Source organism: Panthera pardus, unplaced genomic scaffold (assembly GCF_024362965.1).
Source record: "Panthera pardus isolate Hobbes unplaced genomic scaffold, ASM2436296v1 HiC_scaffold_8, whole genome shotgun sequence".
Lineage (NCBI taxonomy): Eukaryota > Metazoa > Chordata > Mammalia > Carnivora > Felidae > Panthera > Panthera pardus.
In genome coordinates this window covers 3,340,035-3,356,970 of record NW_026527013.1, presented here as the reverse complement: position 1 = coordinate 3,356,970, position 16,936 = coordinate 3,340,035, and the positions used below count along the sequence as shown (strand labels likewise).

At 63.6% G+C, this 16,936-nt stretch overlaps 1 protein-coding gene across 1 annotated transcript; it reads left to right on the top strand.

Annotated features, from left to right (window-relative positions):
* Positions 1-4,325: 4,325 nt before the first annotated feature.
* Positions 4,326-15,962, top strand: SEMA6B (semaphorin 6B). The gene is given in 21 exon segments (XM_053897012.1): positions 4,326-4,836; positions 5,612-5,761; positions 5,906-6,029; positions 7,605-7,665; positions 7,821-7,883; positions 8,453-8,554; positions 8,960-9,050; positions 9,398-9,517; positions 10,010-10,098; positions 10,764-10,981; positions 11,573-11,704; positions 11,930-12,079; positions 12,257-12,439; positions 12,517-12,577; positions 12,579-12,664; positions 13,298-13,375; positions 13,482-13,540; positions 13,929-14,166; positions 14,168-14,333; positions 14,335-14,559; positions 14,561-15,962. Coding segments are annotated over 20 exon segments (3,594 nt in total). The 5' UTR covers positions 4,326-4,836; positions 5,612-5,640; the 3' UTR covers positions 15,788-15,962.
* The last annotated feature ends 974 nt before the right edge of the window (positions 15,963-16,936 follow it).

The window sequence follows — 16,936 nt, the reverse complement described above, 5'->3', positions numbered from 1 at the left end:
ACGGATACGCGTGAACACACAGAAGCTCACAGGGGCCCGGGGGCGTCCGTGGGGAGGACCCACACACCTGCAGACACTTGCGTGTTGTGGGGGGTGACAGGCAAAGTGGAACCAGGGAGGAGGGCAGATCCGGATTCAAGCCCTGATGCTGACACTTGGTGCATTCACTTACGAGCCATTATTGAGCACCAACGGTGTGCCAGACGCTGCGGGGACACCAGTGGACCGACACACACCCAAGACTGCCTGCCGTCACAGGGCTTGGCGTCCAGGGGGGCGGATGGGTGGGCGACTAGGTATCGACGCATAAAGTTTGATCCCTGCGAGATCTGACTACAAGCGGTCTCCGGTTGGGCAGGTCTGGGTGGGGACCTGGGACTCTACATTTCTTAAAAAAAAAAAAAAAAAAGAATTTTTTTTTTTTAATTTATTTTTGAGAGCGAGAGAGAGACAGAGCGTGAGCGGGGGAGAGGCAGAGAGAGAGGGAGACACAGACTCGAAATCAGGCTGCTGGCTCACAGCTGTCAGCACAGAGCCCACCGTGGGGCTGGAACTCGGGAACCGCGAGATCATGACCTGAGCCCAAGTTGGGCGCTTGGCCCCCCGAGCCCCCCCCCCAGGCACCCCCTCCCCCATTCTGTATTTCTAAGGGCTCCCAAGTGAGGCTGATGCTACAGGTCTCAGGAGTGGCAAACGGGCTAAATCGGACCCTTTGGGAGTGTGACACCGGGTGGGGAGGGGAGCAGGGGTGCGGGGAAAGGGTAGGGGCTACTAAGGTGAAAGGAGGTGGGAGCCCTCGAGGGCTGTGGGCGGAGGCGGGGGGGGGGGGGGAGGGGGGCGGGACCTGACTCCGGTGCTCACGGGCGCCCTCCGGTGGCCGCTGCGGGGAGGACGGCTGGGGGCGAGGGCGGGAGCCTGAGAACCGGGGTTGCGGGGGGACCGCGCTGGTCCGCGCGGTAGATGAGGCGGGCGCCCCGGGAGCGGACTGGGAAGGGAAGGGGTGAGAATTCCGGATAACTGTGAAGGCAGGGCCCACGGGGCTTGCCGGCGTTGGGCGTGAGGGTGAGGGAATGAGGCTGGGGGCGGGGGAAGATCCGCAGGCGGGGCCTGAGGCATCAGCGGAGGCAGGGATGACGGCGGAGGGGGGAGGGAGGAGCGGGGGGAGCACCGGCTGGCAGCACATCCACCTGATCTGTATGATCGGCACCGTTCCGGTGAAAACCCCGCCAGGTTTTATGTTTTCTCTGTGGTTTGCAACTTACCAGCTGATCCTAAAATTTATACCGAAGTGCCGGTGGGGGTGGGGCGGGGAGCGTAGCCCCGACGCCTGGGCCTGAAGGAGGGCCGGGTGGGAGTTTTCCGGAAGGAAACTGGACCGAGCCTCAGGGCAGTAAGGTGCGGGGCAGACAGGAGGGCCTCCGGACCAGCGGAGGAGGTGGAGAAGGCTTGAGGGATGTCTCCGTCCGCCTCAGTCTTCCCGTCTGTACAATGGGAGGGTGCGCCAAGAGGTGGCCCGATGGTCGGGGTTCCAGGGGAGAGGCCCTGCCCCAGCGTGAGCCCTCCCGGATGGGGGCTGACTCTCTATTGCTCTATGACCGTCCCTTCTGCTCCCCAAGGGCACGAGTGTCTGTCCTCGGGGCTGCTGGCAGGGGCGCCTCGAGTTTCATGGAGAGGAGCAGGTGGTCTGGGGGGGGGGGGACGGGGGGGACGTGCTGAGGCCTCCATAACCCCGGGTCAGGGGGTAAACTGAGGCCACGCGCAGCGGGTGGGCCCCTGAGGAGCCCGGGCTTCCCAGAAAGGGCATGTGGGTTTCAGTTCTGCATTATAATCCAAATGACTAATGTGGGCCGAACAGGTTTCAGTCTCAGCTCCGTGCTTCCATTTGGGCCAACGCACCTCAGTCTCCCCATCTGCGTAAGGGGCACGTTAACGGCACCCACCTCTTGGGTTGCGTTGTGCTTGGATTCAATGAGTCCGCTTCGGTTTTTGCAATGCCCGGCGAGGAGCAGGTGCTTGGCGTTTGCCACCTGTATTTTTTTCTTTTAATTAAAAAAAAATTTTTTTATAACGTTTATGCATTTTTGAAAGAGAGAGGCAGAGCGGGGGCGGGGGAGGGGCAGAGAGAGAGGGAGACACAGAATCCGAAGCAGGCTCCAGGCTCCCAGCTGCCGGCACAGAGCCCGATGTGGGGCTCGAACTCACGAACCAGGAGATCATGACCTGAGCTGAAACCGAGAGCCAGACACTGAAACGACTGAGCCACCCAGGCACTCCTGCTGCCTTGATTATGTATTGAGCTCCCACTGTATGCCGGGCCCTGCCCTGGGTGGTGGGGACACACAGCAGCCAAGACCCTGTCCTGCCCTCTCAGGAGGCCCACAGTCCAGTGAGGAAGACGGACAGCTGGTAGGCTGATCAGGGCACTGATGGGGGGACACACAGGCCCCTAGGAACCTGGAGGAAGCCCATTTGGGGTGATCTGGGAAGGCTTCCTGGAAGAGGCGGCTGAGACCCGAAAAACAAGTTTACCAGGCTACTGGGAGCAGGAAGGTGAACCAGGCAGAGGGAACAGCGTGTGCAGATGTCCAGGGGTGGAGACGGAAAGGTGGGGAGAAGCTGGGATGTCATTTTGAGGATACTGGGGAGCCATAGAAGGGTCTAGCGCAGAAGCGTTCAGCTGGGGGTGATTTTGCCTCCCAGGGAACACTGGACAATGTCTGGGGACATCTGTGGTTGTCACACTGCAGGGGGACCCTGGCATCAAGTGGGTGGGTCAAGCCTGCTGCTCGACACCCCACGGTGCCCAGGACAGCCCCCCCTCCCGCCCCGAGAGAACAGTGGCGCGTGAATGCCACGGGTGCCAAGGGGAAGAGACCCTGGTGAGATCTGCATTCTAGAAAGATTCCTTCGCTACCTCGAGGGGCATACTGAAGGGGCAGGAGGCGGGACTGGAGGCGGGAGCTGGGTTACAGAGCACTCAGGGCAGGGGAGGGGCGGGGAGCTCGAGACCCCCACTCTTTGCCTAGGGGACCACCGGACTGTCCTTAAGTCGAGAAACTGGTAGGAGCAGCGGGTTCCGGCGAGAGAAGGCCAGTTTGGGACCCAGGGGTCCTTGGATGGATCCGTGGGGCAGGGGGGCAGGTGGACAGGAGGAGGAAATGAACTTCCCAGCCTCGAGGTGCTGCATCACGAGGTTAAGAAAACCAGGAGAAGAAATTGGCCGTGGGGTCCCACCCCAACCAGGGCCTCGGTCTGCCCATCCGTGCACTGGGTCTTAAGTTACTGCCAGCCCCTCTGGGTGGAGGGTCGAGGGAATGGCCTGGGTGATTATCAATCTCGCGACCAGTTGTATGCTCAACAGCTAGGAGCAGAATCCTGAGTCACACAGCCTGGAAATGGCAAAGCTGGGATTTGGACCCTTGGAGCCTGGCTCCGGAGCCAGGCTCCAGAATGGAATGGAAGGTTCGTTTGACCCCACTCCTAGGCACGCACCCACAGGAGTTGAAAGGAGGGTCTCAAAGAGATGTTTGCCAACCCACCTGCACAGCAGCATCACTGGCGATAGCCAAGAGGTGGAAACAACACACGTTTCCGTCGACAGGTAGACGGATAAATAAAATGTGGTCCATCCACACGCTGGAAAATGATCCAGCCTTAGGAAGGAAGGACGTCCTGCCGCCTGCCACCGCGTGGACGGACCCGGAGGCCACTGTGCGCGGTGACGGAAGCCGGACACAGAAGGACACGTCCCGCGTGACCCCACGCACAGGGGGCCCTAGAGGCGTCCCGTCCACAGAGACAGAGAGTAGATGGTGGGAGCCGGGGCTGGGGCAGGGGCGGGGAGTCCGTGCTTCACGGGGACACAGTCTCAGTCTGGGGAGATGGAAAGTTCTAGAGACGGAGGGTGGGGGTGGTTGCACGACAGCGTGAATGTGCTTAACTGACGTGTATACTTAAAAATGGTTAAGATGGTAAATTTAGGGGGCGCCTGGGGGGCTCCGTCGGTTAAGCGGCCGACTTCGGCTCAGGTCACGATCTTGCGGTCCGTGAGTTCGAGCCCCGCGTCTGGCTCTGTGCTGACAGCTCAGAGCCTGGAGCCTGCTTTGGATTCTTTGTCTCCCTCCCTCTCTGCCCCTCCCCTACTTGTGCTCTGTCTCTCTCTCTCTCTCTCTCTCAAAAATAAATTAAAAAATGTAAAAAAAGGTTTTTTAAGATGGTAAATTTATATTATATACATTTAATACAATGTCAAAAGAAAAATGTTTGAAAGACAAAAAAAAGGACAGAATCCCTGAGAGGCCAGGGTGACCCAGGCAGGTGTCTGGGAGGAGGTCAGGGGTCCAGCAGCAGGAGGGTTCATCGGGCAAGAGCAGGCCGGCGGCCGCACTGTGGGACTTGACTGCTCTGTGGTGGCCATAGCCCGGGGCCTAGATCGGGGTCACTGGGAGCCATGGGTGGCTCCGGAGCAGGGGAGGGGCCAGGGAAGGAAGCTCTTAAGGAAGCAGAACCATGTCCCACGAACATGTGGGATCCGGGCGTCTGCTGAGTCACAAATCCCGGAAGCCCAGGGTCATGGAGAGGAAGCCACGCTGGTCCACGCAAGGCCTTCCTGTTTTTTGGCCCCAAATCCTCAGAGGCAGGGACTCCAGGGCCAAAGTTCCCACGCCACCTTCACCTCCAGGGGTTCAGAAACCTGGAGCTCCGAGGCCAGGACACCGTGTGCCGATGTCCCTGCTGCTCAGACGGGGAAACTGAGGCACAGGGCTTGCCCGAGGCTTCCCGGAAGGACGAGGCTGCAGGTTTCTTACTCAGGACGTCCGGACTGCACCCCTGCGGGTAGGGGTGTGGCGGGCTGGGTTCCAGAGAGTGAGTTCTGCTCACTTCCATCAACCGATCGTTACGTGAGGGGAAGTCTCCACTCTACACACCGGGAAGGTGCTTCAAATTCTCTTCAACGGGAGGGTGACGCCAGCTCCCTTAAGAGGTAGTGAGGCGCCTGTCACAGAGGTATTCCAGCAGAGGCCAGAAAGGCCGGACTTGGGAAGGAAGTCAGACTAACGGGGGGCCTCTGAGGTCCCAGGCCAGCTGGCATATTCTGCGATTCTAGTGTGGCAGTTCCCAGATGGCGGCTTATAAAATTCCACGAGACTTTGAGGGTTGTTGTTGTTGTTGTCGTTGGTTGTTTGAGCCTTTCATTTTATGAATGTTGTGTTTTAATTCGAAGGATTCTTGAATACATGTTTTGAGGCTGAATTATTTAAATACGTGTCTTGAAGTGTTGTTGTCTATCGTGACCGTTCAGCGTTTTACAATGATTGAAAACCCCCTTTGTTTAAAAGTTATTTAAACATTGTCACTATGAAGTTGTTGGAAACCGTTTCCTGAGCTTTCACTGCGCTGTGGCCGGAAAGTTTTTCGGATAATTAGACTGAAGTGCGGGCATTACCGTTATTGCCGTGGTTGGGGGTGTTTTTTTTTGCCATCGTCCCCCATTGATGGGGAATTTTTTGGCTGCTTGAAGGGCCAGGCCGCTGCGGCTCGTGTGCGCCATCTCTCGGCGGTGGGCGGGACTGCAGGTCGCGCCGCTCACCGCCAGGCCCTTCGCTCTCAGGTGTCACTTCTCGTCACCCCGACCTCGCCATGCGGACCCCGCGAGCGCCCCCTCCTCGCCCGGCCCCACTGCTCCTACTGCTGCTACTGGGGGAAGCTAATGGCCTCTTCCCCGAGGAGCCGCCGCCGCTCAGCGTGGCCCCCAGGGACTGTGAGTGGGGGGGTCCCAGGGGAGGGGGAGTCGCGAGGGAGGGTCTTGCTTCCCAGCTGGGTCTGCGGCCCACTTTCCTCAGGGGCTCACCAGGCCAGGCTCATCCCGGCCCGGGATCACACCCCTCCCCAACCCCTCCCCCAGACCTGAACCACTACCCCGTGTTCGTGGGCAGCGGGCCAGGACGCCTGACCCCAGCAGAGGGTACTGACGACCTCAACATCCAGCGGGTCCTGCGGGTCAACAGGACGCTGTTCATCGGGGACAGGTATGAGGGATTGTCGGGCAGAGTGTGCAGGGTGAGGCGTGGAGAGCAGGTGATAGCATTTGGGGGAGGTATGCATGATGGGGCAGGTCGTTGGCTGGAGTACAGATTTGTGCCCTTGGGGTGTGATTTTATAAAGGGTGCTAACTGAACTCTCTTGTGGGTACAGCCCGGTTTGCCCCCGGTGGGGACAGCTCTTTGGTCAAAATTCACTGGGTTTCTACAGAGGGTGCCGATGTGGGGCACGAGGGCTTCTCTGGGAGGGTGACATTTGAGTTGAGACCTGAGTGGGGTCCCCAGGCTTGGGGACATCTCGAGGGGGAGGGAGGAGAAATCTGGGTAGAGAGCATAGTCTGTGCAAAGGCCCTGGGGCAGGATCCGGCCCGGTGTGTTGGAGGAACATTGAGGAGGCCCAACTGACTGGAGCAGAGTGAGCAAACTGGGAGAGGGTGAGGAGGGAAGGGCAGGGAGGGGACAGAGTGAGAAGGGAGCCCTGGAGGGCTGTGGGCAGAGGAAGGCAGGCCCTGACCCAGGTGCCCACAGGCACCTTCTGCTGATGGCTGAGGGGAGGACGGACGGAGGGCAGGAGCAGGGGCACCAAGGCAAGGCTACCGCCCTGGTTCAGGGTAAACTAGGGTGGTGGCCGCGGAGGGCATGAGAAGTGGGTAAATTCTTGATAGACATTAAAGGCAGTGCACATAGTATCGGCTGATGGGTGTTGAGGGTGACTCCTAAGTTGTGGCCTTCGTCCCTGGAAGCAATGAGCAGCCTCGGCCAAGATGAGGGACAAGGCAGGAGCAGGTGTAGGGGACAGTCGGGTGCAGCGTGGCCAAGCTGAGTGTGAGACGCCCGGGAGCCCCCCGCACGGAGACTCCAGGATCAGCCGGACCCCGAGTCTGGAGCTCCAGGGGAGGCCCGAGCTGGAGACAGGGCTGTGGGCATGTGGGGCTGAGACGCGGTTCCAGTGCTGAGAGTGGACGAGGCTGCCCTGGAGAAGAGGCCCGAGGGCCCAGCCTGCGCACCAGGGAAGGGGTGGGAGACGGAGGGGACTGGAGAGATGGGAGGAAAGCCAGGTCCCTGAGGCGCTCCCAGCCGGAGGGGGGACGGGCCAGACGCTGCGGGCTAGGGGGAGGAATAGAGACCATGTGACTGCTGGACTTTGCACGAGGTCGCCAGTGACCTTGACCAGGGCAGCTTCTGCGGCATGGGGGGGAGGGGAAGAGCCTGGGGGAGACTGAGAGGTGCTGAGAGGGCACCCGATGAAAGGGCTTTGGACAGTTCATCACGTTGGGTGTAGCCCCCTACGGCAGAGGGGCGTGTGAACGTGAGGTGGCCCATGTCACGGTATGTGGGGCGTGCTGGAACCTGTGGATCACTTTAGGGGACGAGGAGGCATGTGGTGCCGGCGCAAGCACACGAAGGCTCGTTCGGTGTTGCAGTTGCTTGGGGCTGAGGCTCTGGCACAGCCCTGCGTGTTCGGTGTTGGATACGACTTCTGCCCCAGGGAGAACAGAGAGTGGGGACAGGGGCTGGAGACTCCCTTGCTCACGAACTATACCTTCTCCGCCCCCCCCCCAGGGACAACCTGTACCGGGTGGAGCTGGAGCCCCCCACGACCACGGAGCTGCGGTATCAGCGGGTGAGGAGGGGACACAGGTGGGAGAGGTGGGGGCGCACTTGAGGCTTCTGCCTGGGGGGTGGGGCCTGACACGGTGCTGGGGAGCAAGAATGGGGCGCGGCCCCGCGGGGGTTCCTAGGGCTGCGGGGATCCCTCACCACTCCCTGTGCCCTCAGAAACTGACCTGGCGCTCCAACCCCAGTGACATCAACGTGTGTCGGATGAAGGGCAAGCAGGAGGTGAGTGGACCCTGGCCACGCCCCCAGCCGCTCCCCGATCCCGCCCAGCCCGGGGCAAGTCTTCCTCTGCCTTCATCCCAGGCCAGCACCCTCGTGTGGCCACGGCTCCGCCCAGAGCCTGGCCACGCCCCCATAATGTCCTCAGCCCTGGTCACGCCCACATCCCCGCCCCGCCCTCCACGGTCTTAGATCTGCTCTGCCCTGCCCCCGCCCCCTGCACTGGGCACGCCCACGTCCCGGCCCCGCCCCTCACGCTCCCAGATCTGCTCTGCCCTGCCCCCGCCCCCTGCACTGGGCACGCCCACATCCCGGCCTCGCCCCGCCCCCTCCCAGATCTGCTCTGCCCTGCCCCCGCCCCCTGCACTGGGCACGCCCACATCCCGGCCCCGCCCCTCACGCTCCCAGATCTGCTCTGCCCTGCCCCCACCCCCTGCACTGGGCACGCCCACAGCCCGGCCCCGCCCCGCCCCCTCCCAGATCTGCTCTGCCCTGCCCCCGCCCCCTGCACTGGGCACGCCCACACCCGTGACCACGCCCACCATGGCTTCTCTCTCCCCGCCCCATCCCAGGGCGAGTGTCGGAATTTTGTAAAGGTGCTGCTACTTCGCGACGAATCCACGCTCTTCGTGTGCGGTTCCAATGCCTTCAACCCCGTGTGTGCCAACTACAGCGTGAGTCTCCGCCCTTCGAAGCCCCGCCTGCCCCAGGCCCCAACCTCCTGGTCTTTGCTCACCTGCCCTCTACCGGCCCTACTCTTGCCTCAGGCCACATCACCTCCTTCGGGAAGTCTTGCTGGATAAGCCCTCCTCGGCCCCTCAACGGGAGCTTCCAGAGGAGGCTTCCAAAGGAGATCAGGGAAGCCATAGCTACTTAAGCTACAAGCCAGTTATGGGATTAACTAGGATCGACTCTTAGACCCGTTCACAGATCAGTAAACTAAGCCCTAGAGGGGCTAAGTGAGCAAATCACACAGCATCCAGGGTAGAGCCACGATTCCCTGGGGGGGGTGGGGGGGGACGGGGCTGCCAGGTGTGGCCAGGAGCTCTGTTACTCAGGTCCTGTCCCCCCCCCTGCAGATGGACACACTGCAGCCCCTGGGGGACAATATCAGCGGCATGGCCCGTTGCCCATACGATCCCAAACATGCCAACGTTGCCCTCTTCTCTGGTGAGTGTCCCCCAACTCTGACCGTCTGATGGGACCCCAGCCCTGAGCACCGTGTGGCATTTTCCACTCTTGGAGTTGGGTTATTATGAAGGCAGCTGGGAGACCATCTGTCCAGCTGGGAAGCGGGTAGAATCTCAGCCACAGTCAGGACTCAGCCAAGGTCAGGGCTCAGCTGGGGGGTTGGAGATCAGCCTGGGTTCGGGCTTCGATGGGGTCAGGGCTCAGCCTAGGGACAGAGCTCCCCTGGGCTCTGGGCTCAGTCTTGGAAGATCAAGTACTGACCCACCCCACCCCCGGCCTCTATGATCTAATTTCTCACCTGCTTCCCCCCACTCACACCCATCCAGAAGGGATGCTCTTCACGGCCACCGTTACTGACTTCCTAGCCATCGATGCCGTCATCTACCGCAGCCTGGGGGACCGGCCCACTCTGCGTACCGTGAAACACGATTCCAAGTGGTTCAAAGGTGGGGTAGGCATTCATCAAATCCCCCCACCAGAATAAGAGTCCCAGCAGAGACGGAGGCGGGGGGTGGGGGTGGGGGGCTCCTATCTCATCTTTGCAACTCACTGGCCTCTTTGAGGATAAAGCCAGAGGAAAGATTTGCGTTGGAGCTAAAGTAGAACTTGCTGGAAGCGGGTAGCTTAGAAGCCTGAAGTAGGAATCACAAGAGGGGGGATGGCAGGAGCTTAGCTCTTCAACACATTAGGGAGGAAGGTGACCAAAATAGTAGACATTGCTGTTTGGGGAGGGTAGACACAGTGATTTTAGGATTCTGACACCCCACCCCACACCGCCCCCCCCCGAAAATTCTTTGAGTCTATTTTATTTTTGCCTGGGTAATCAGCGAATGTCCCCCCTTCACTATAAAAGCAGTCACCCCAGCCGATGTGTTCACAGCCCCAGAAACACCATTTCTCGTATCGGGGGCTGGCTTCTGACCCCTCCTCTCCTACAGAGCCCTACTTTGTCCACGCGGTGGAGTGGGGCAGCCACATCTATTTTTTCTTCCGGGAGATCGCGATGGAGTTTAACTATCTGGAGAAGGTAAGGTCCGATCCTCACCCCTACCCTCCCACTGAGAGGCCCTTGCAGTGGGGCCTGGAGCTGAGAGGCTCTGGTCAGGGGCAGTGGGGAGCAGAGGGGGATCCCCGAATCTCCACCTGGGGCGAGAGGGTCCGCCCTCTACCTCCAGTCCTCAAGACCCTCCACTCCAGCCAGGACCCGGCCTCTGAGGCCGGAAGACATTCAGGGGTGCGGTTCATGGGTTTGAGGGCAGGGGACACTTCTGGCTCCCAGTCCTAGCGCTGTCGCTGTTGGCCTGTCCCCCCGCCCCGTCCCCCAACCCTCTGTCCATCCCCTACCCGCTGCCCACTCCTCTGCCCACCCACCAACTCAACATCATCCAACCACGCATCTGTCCCTCCCCCCCACCCACCGATGCACCCTCCCGCCCATCCGTCTCTACCCATCTGTCCACCCATCCACACACGGATAAAGTCCCTGGTCCATAGTGGGCGATCCGTAAACAGACGAGGTTCAGGGCCGCGACGATCATCGCTGACGTCCCCCCGTTTCCGCTGGGGAACGCGTTGCTCGGAGGGGTGTGGCGACTGGGATCCCTCAGGGCCACACTCCTCCGTCGTGGCCTGGCTGGCGGACACAGGGCTCAGACCCCCCCCCCCCCCCCCGTCTGTCTGCTGTTGCACCAGGTGGTGGTGTCCCGAGTGGCCCGGGTGTGCAAGAATGACGTGGGGGGCTCCCCCCGGGTGCTGGAGAAGCAGTGGACGTCCTTCCTGAAGGCGCGGCTCAACTGCTCCGTGCCTGGCGACTCCCATTTCTACTTCAACGTGCTGCAGGCTGTCACGGGCGTGGTCAGCCTGGGGGGCCGGCCGGTGGTCCTTGCTGTCTTCTCCACCCCCAGCAACAGGTCAGAGGACCCCGATGGGAGCAAACTGGGGCACTGGGTGGACGTGAGCGGAGGGGTCCCACATTCGTCATGTAGTTCCCGGGTCCGTTCCAAGTTGGAGGAATAACATGTGCAAAGGCCCCGAGGCAGCCGTGAGTTTGGTAGGTTTCACCAATAGAAAGGAAGCCCCTGTGGCTGGAGAGGAGCAAGCTAGGGCGACGCTAGAGGATATGAGGGCAGAGAGGTGACGAGCCACTGGGAGAAGAGTGGACTATATCCTGAGAGCTCTAGGGAGCCATGGGAGAGTGAGGAGCAAAAGACAAGGTCAGATTTGCGTGTTTGGAAAGCCCCCTGGGAATGGTCTGGAAGGAGCCACGAGTGGCATCTGGGAGACTGGACGTCAATCAAGTCACGGGGGGGGGGGGCGCCTGGACCCTGGTGGCCACAGAGGAGCCCTGTTCAGGAAGCAGAGCGACCGGGATGGGTGGGGGCATCTCCGGCCCAGGGGGCTGGACATCCGACAGCCTCCCAGGGACAAAGACTCTCTCCCACACGCGTCCAAGGCACTGCCCTCCGTCGGGCTCACCGCTCCCTCTCACCTAACTCCCCCAGCATCCCCGGCTCGGCTGTCTGCGCCTTCGACATGACGCAGGTGGCCGCCGTGTTTGAAGGCCGCTTCCGTGAGCAGAAGTCCCCCGAGTCTATCTGGACCCCCGTGCCGGAGGACCAGGTGCCACGGCCCCGGTAAGAGCCCCCCCCCCCGGATCCCGGAACGGGTGCCCGGGGGGGGGATCCTGACCCCGCGGACCGAGGGCTGGGACTTCCAGGTGGTCATCTGTGGCTGAGCTCAGCTGTACCCATTATACAGATGCAGAAAGCTGAGGCCGTTTGGGCAGGGCGGCAGGTCCCCCTGGCAAATCAGAGCCCCTGGGTGGGGATGTTCAGGTCCACCGCTTCCTCCCCACCTAGACCTGGGTGCTGCGCGGCTCCCGGCATGCAGTACAATGCCTCTAGCGCCTTCCCCGATGAGATCCTCAACTTTGTCAAGACCCACCCCCTGATGGACGAAGCGGTGCCCTCTCTGGGCCACGCGCCCTGGATCGTGCGTTCTCTAATGCGGTCAGTCCCCATGCGTGGCGGGGGCGGCGGGGAGGGGGGGGAGGGCGGGCCCAGACCGGAGCCCGGCCTGGTGGTCTGTCTGTCCCAGATACACACCCACGTCACCGCCCCCGTGTCTGCCTTGCCTGGCCCGGGTGCGGTCTCGTCACGCCTGACCCCTGCCCGCCCTGGCCCCAGGCACCAGCTGACACGAGTGGCTGTGGACGTGGGCGCCGGCCCCTGGGGCAACCACACCGTCGTCTTCCTGGGTTCCGAGGTGGGCACCGTCCTCAAGTTCCTCATCTGGCCCAACGCCAGCGCCTCAGGCACCGCTGGGCCCAGTGTCTTCCTAGAGGAGTTCGAGACCTACCGGCCGGACAGGTGGAGTGCACAGAGGCGGCCCGGCGGGCGGGGCGGCGGGGCGCGCCCTTGACTCTTACCAATCCGCTCACCCCTAGGTGTGGACGGTTCAGCAGCGGTGAGGCGGGGCGGCGGCTGTTGAGTCTGGAGCTGGACACGGGCCTCGGGTGGCCTGCTGGCAGCCTTCCCCCGCTGCGTGGTCCGCGTGCCCGTGGCCCGCTGCCAGCAGTACTCAGGGTGCATGAAGTGAGTGCCCCTTGGGGCGGGCTGCGGAGGTGACCGGGGGGCGGAAATAAGGGGCAATGAGCACGGGAAGTGGGGAAAGTCCAATGCAAGTCCGGGGCCCGGCAGCCTCCTGGCTTATTGAAGAATGAGCCAGGCAGGGGACACCGCCCGTGCAAAGGCCCTGGGGCAGGATCGGGCCTGGTACGTTGGAAGAACAGCAAGGAGGCCAGATTGACTGGAGCAAGAGTGAGCGAGGGGAAGAGAGGGAAGCAGGGAGGGCAGGGAAGACCTGGGCTTTACCGAGGTGGGAGCCCTGGAGGGTTGCGGGCAGAGGAAGGCGTGAGACCTGGCTGACATCTTTAAGAGCATCAGGTGCGGAAGAAGCTGGGGACCGGGGAGGCAGCTGTCTCCCCGCCTTTAAAGTGGGTGCCAGGAGCAGGTGTGCAGGCTGAGACCCCCCTAGTCTCAGTGTGAGCCCCTCAACGCGGCGAAACCCTTTCCTGAGCCCGCTGTCCCGAGCCTCATCTCTAAGGGGGGGGGGCGGGGGGGGGGGGATAGGAGCCTCTAGTGCCGATTTGTCACAAGCACCCCTGGAATTGACACTGAAAGGTGCCTCGTAAGGGACTGTGGTTGATGGGTCACCGTCTGCTCTAGGAACTGTATTGGCAGTCAGGACCCCTACTGTGGGTGGGCCCCTGATGGTTCCTGCGTCTTCCTCAGCCCCGGCACCAGGTACTGGGGGACGGGGGTGGGGGAGGGGGTCTGCCCCCCCCCTGACCATCAGGCTCTGAGAGAGGTTTCTGCTGACTGCCCCTCTCGCCCCCCACCTCCCCGTCAGAGGCACCTTTGAGCAGGACGTGTCTGGGGCCAGCACCTCAGGCTTAGGGGACTGTACAGGTAAGTGGAGTGCGCGCTGCGCGCATGTGCGTGTGTGCGCGCGTGTGTGTGCGCGTGTGTGTGTTGGGGGCGGGTGCTGGCCTCCGTCAGGGCATGGGAGGGGCGGGGGGGGCCTCACTTCCAGCAGGGGGTGGCGGGGGAGGGACACAGAGAGAGAGGCCAAGAGACAGACACAGACTCGGAGAGGACACACGGACCCCAGCGGACAGAGGGACACAGAGATACCACCCAGCGGCCGGACGGACTCACTGGCGGAGGGCGGACGGCCGGCGGGGCCGGCGGGGCCAGCGGGGCGCGGCGGCGGGGGGTGGGGGGGGCGGGCGGTGCGGGGACCCCAGCGTCCCCGCCGCCCCCGGCTCACGCGGCCCCGCCCGCCCTCCCCGGCCAGGACTCCTGCGGGCCAGCCTGGCGGAGGAGCGCGCCGGGCTGGTGTCGGTGAACCTGCTGGTGACGTCGTCCGTGGCAGCCTTCGTGGTGGGCGCCGTCGTGTCCGGCTTCAGCGTGGGCTGGTACGTGGGCCTCCGCGAGCGGCGCGAGCTGGCGCGCCGCAAGGACAAGGAGGCCATCCTGGCGCACGGCGGCGGCGAGGCGGTGCTGAGCGTGAGCCGGCTGGGCGAGCGCAGGGCGGCCGGGGGGCCGGGGCGGCGGCTGGGGGGCGGCGGCGGCGGCGGGGGGCGGCGGCGCCGGGGGGCCCCCCGAGGCCCTGCTGGCGCCCCTGATGCAGAACGGCTGGGCCAAGGCCACGCTGCTGCAGGGCGGCCCCCACGACCTGGACTCGGGGCTGCTGCCCACGCTCCGAGCAGACGCCGCTGCCGCAGAAGCGCCTGCCCGCCCCGCACCCGCACGCCCTGGGCGCGCGCGCCTGGGAGCACGGCCACCCGCTGCTCTCGGCGTCCGCGTCCTCCTCCCTGCTGCTGCTGGCGCCGGCCCGCGCCCCCGAGCCGCCGCCCGCGCCGCCCGCGCCCCCCGTGCCCGGAGAGCCGGGCCCCGACGCGCGCCTCTACGCCCGGCCCGGCCTGCGCGGCGCACGGCGACTTCCCGCTGACCCCGCACGCCAGCCCGGACCGCCGGCGCGTCGTGTCGGCGCCCACCGGGCCCTCGGACCCGGCCTCCGCCGCCGCCGCCTCCGCCGACGGCCTCCCGCGGCCCTGGAGCCCGCCGCCCACGGGCAGCCTGCGGAGGCCCGGCCCCCACGGCCCGCCGGCCGCCGCCCTGCGCCGCACGCACACGTTCAACAGCGGCGAGGGCCGGCCGGGCGACCGCCACCGCGGCCGCCACGCGCGGCCCGGCACGGACTTGGCCCACCTCCTCTCGTACGGGGGCACGGACAGGACTGCGCCCCCCCGTGCCCTAGGCCGGTGGCCCCGACGCCTCGGCGGTGCCAGCCACGGGAACCAGGAGCGAGAGGGCCGGCCCAAGCCCTCCAGTGGGTGCTCACGACCCCCGCCCCCCGCCCCGCCCCGCGTGGGGGGGCCCCCTCGGGCCGCACGGAAGCACAACGAGCTCGGCGCCCCCGCCCCGCCCCGCCCGGGGCCGCGGGACACTGAGGCGGCGGTGGGGGCGGGGGTGGGGGCGGGAGGAATGTGCTACGGATTTGAGGTTGACCTTCTGCGCGTGGATTTGGGTTTGTTTTCCAGTTGGCGTTTCTTTTGCAGATTTCTATCCAATTGCACAACTCCGTTCTTGGGGTGTCAGCCGGGGGAGGGGGGGGGGGAGGGGGACGCGGGGCGGGAACGCTTGGAGGCGGTGGGATGGGGAGGGGCCGCGTCTGCGACCCGAGCTCCCCACCCCCAGCCCCACCCCCCACGCCCCTCCTCAACCCAGGTTCCTGGCGTGTGTGGGTGTGTGTGCGGCGTGTGCATGCCGTGTTCGTGTGCAAGGGGCCAGGAAGGGGAGGGACGTGTGTGTGTGCGCGTGCGTGCGCCCACGAGGGCTGCTGCCGGCGTGTGTGTGTGTGTGTGTGTGTGTGTGTGTGTGTGTGTGTCGGGGCGGGCCGCGCGTGCCGTGTACGTGTCCGTGTCCGTGTGCGAGGCGGTGGCCCCAGCGGCCTGGGCGTTGGCTGAGCCGGCGCCGGGGCTTCCAGAAGGCCGGGGGGCCTCCAAGGTGCCGGTTAGGACTTTGAGGGGAGACAAGCAGGGGTTTCGGGCAGGGGGGCCGGGAGGGCCTGCCCGGAAGTCACATTGGCAGCAGCTGTCCAAAGGGCTTGGTGGTCCGGGGGGCGGGGAAGGCGGGCGGGCCCCACTGTAAATACGGCCCCAGGGTGGTCAGAGGGTCCCATGCCACCCGTCCCCTCGTGACCTCCCCCTCGACCTCCAGCTGACCATGCATGCCAGCTGAGTGGCCAGCTGAGTCCTGGACCCTCTCTGGACTTTGCCTCCCCCAACCCCCTCCCCATCAATAAAACTGTTTACAACCACCGGCACCCCAAGGCTTTGGCTCTGCTCTGTCTCCTGGGGGCGGGACCTGGACCGCGGTGTTGCCCCGGGGGCAGCTGGGAGCCCCTGTGTTACTCGCGGTGGCAAGCAGAATTCTGGGGAGCTGGGTGTGGAAATGGGGGGGCATCTTCCTCTGGATGGGGCCGGTTCCCGATTCGTTCTTGAGCAGATATTTACTGTGCACCTGCTATATGCCAGGCACCGTCGGGGACAAAGATCCCTGTCCTCATGGCGTTCGTAGCCTAGTTGGGGAGACCGGTCCTGCACTTGCAAATTAGGACTGGATTTGAAGGAGTGATGTGTGCAGTGGGGAAAAGGCCAGGTAATGTGCTAGGTAGAGGGTGAGGGTGTGGGGGGTGGCCAAGGAGGGCCTGTCGAGGTGACCCTTGAGCTGAGATGTGCTGAGTGAGAGAGCAGCTGTGGGGAGGCGTGCGGGCAGAGGGAACAGTGTGGGGGACGTGGGAACATGCTTGGAGGAGGGGGCGAGGTGGCCACAGCGGCCCCGGGAGGGGAGGCGGCAGGAGCAGGTGCAGATCAGGAGGGAGAGGAGGGCCAGGGCTCGGGGCAGGCAGGGCCCCACAGATCAGGAGCGTAAAAAAATGTTTTTATTGTGGCAAAATCCACATAAATCCACATGAATTCAAATGCACCATGGAAGTGTTTTAACATGCACAGTTCGGGGGCGACCGGGTGGCTCAGTTGGTTAAGCATCTGACTTGGCCTCTGGTCATGGTCTCAAGGTCCGTGGGTTCGAGCCCCGTGCCGGGCTCCATGCTGGCAGCTCAGAGCCTGGAGCCTGCTCGGGATTCTGTCTCCCTCTCTCTCTGCCCCTCCCCTGCTTATGCTCTCTCTCTCTCTCTCTCTCTCTCTCTCTCAAAAGTAAACATTAATTTTTTTTTTTTTTAAGTGCACAGGTCAGTGGCATGAGGTCCGTTCACACTGTTGGGCACCCATCCCCACC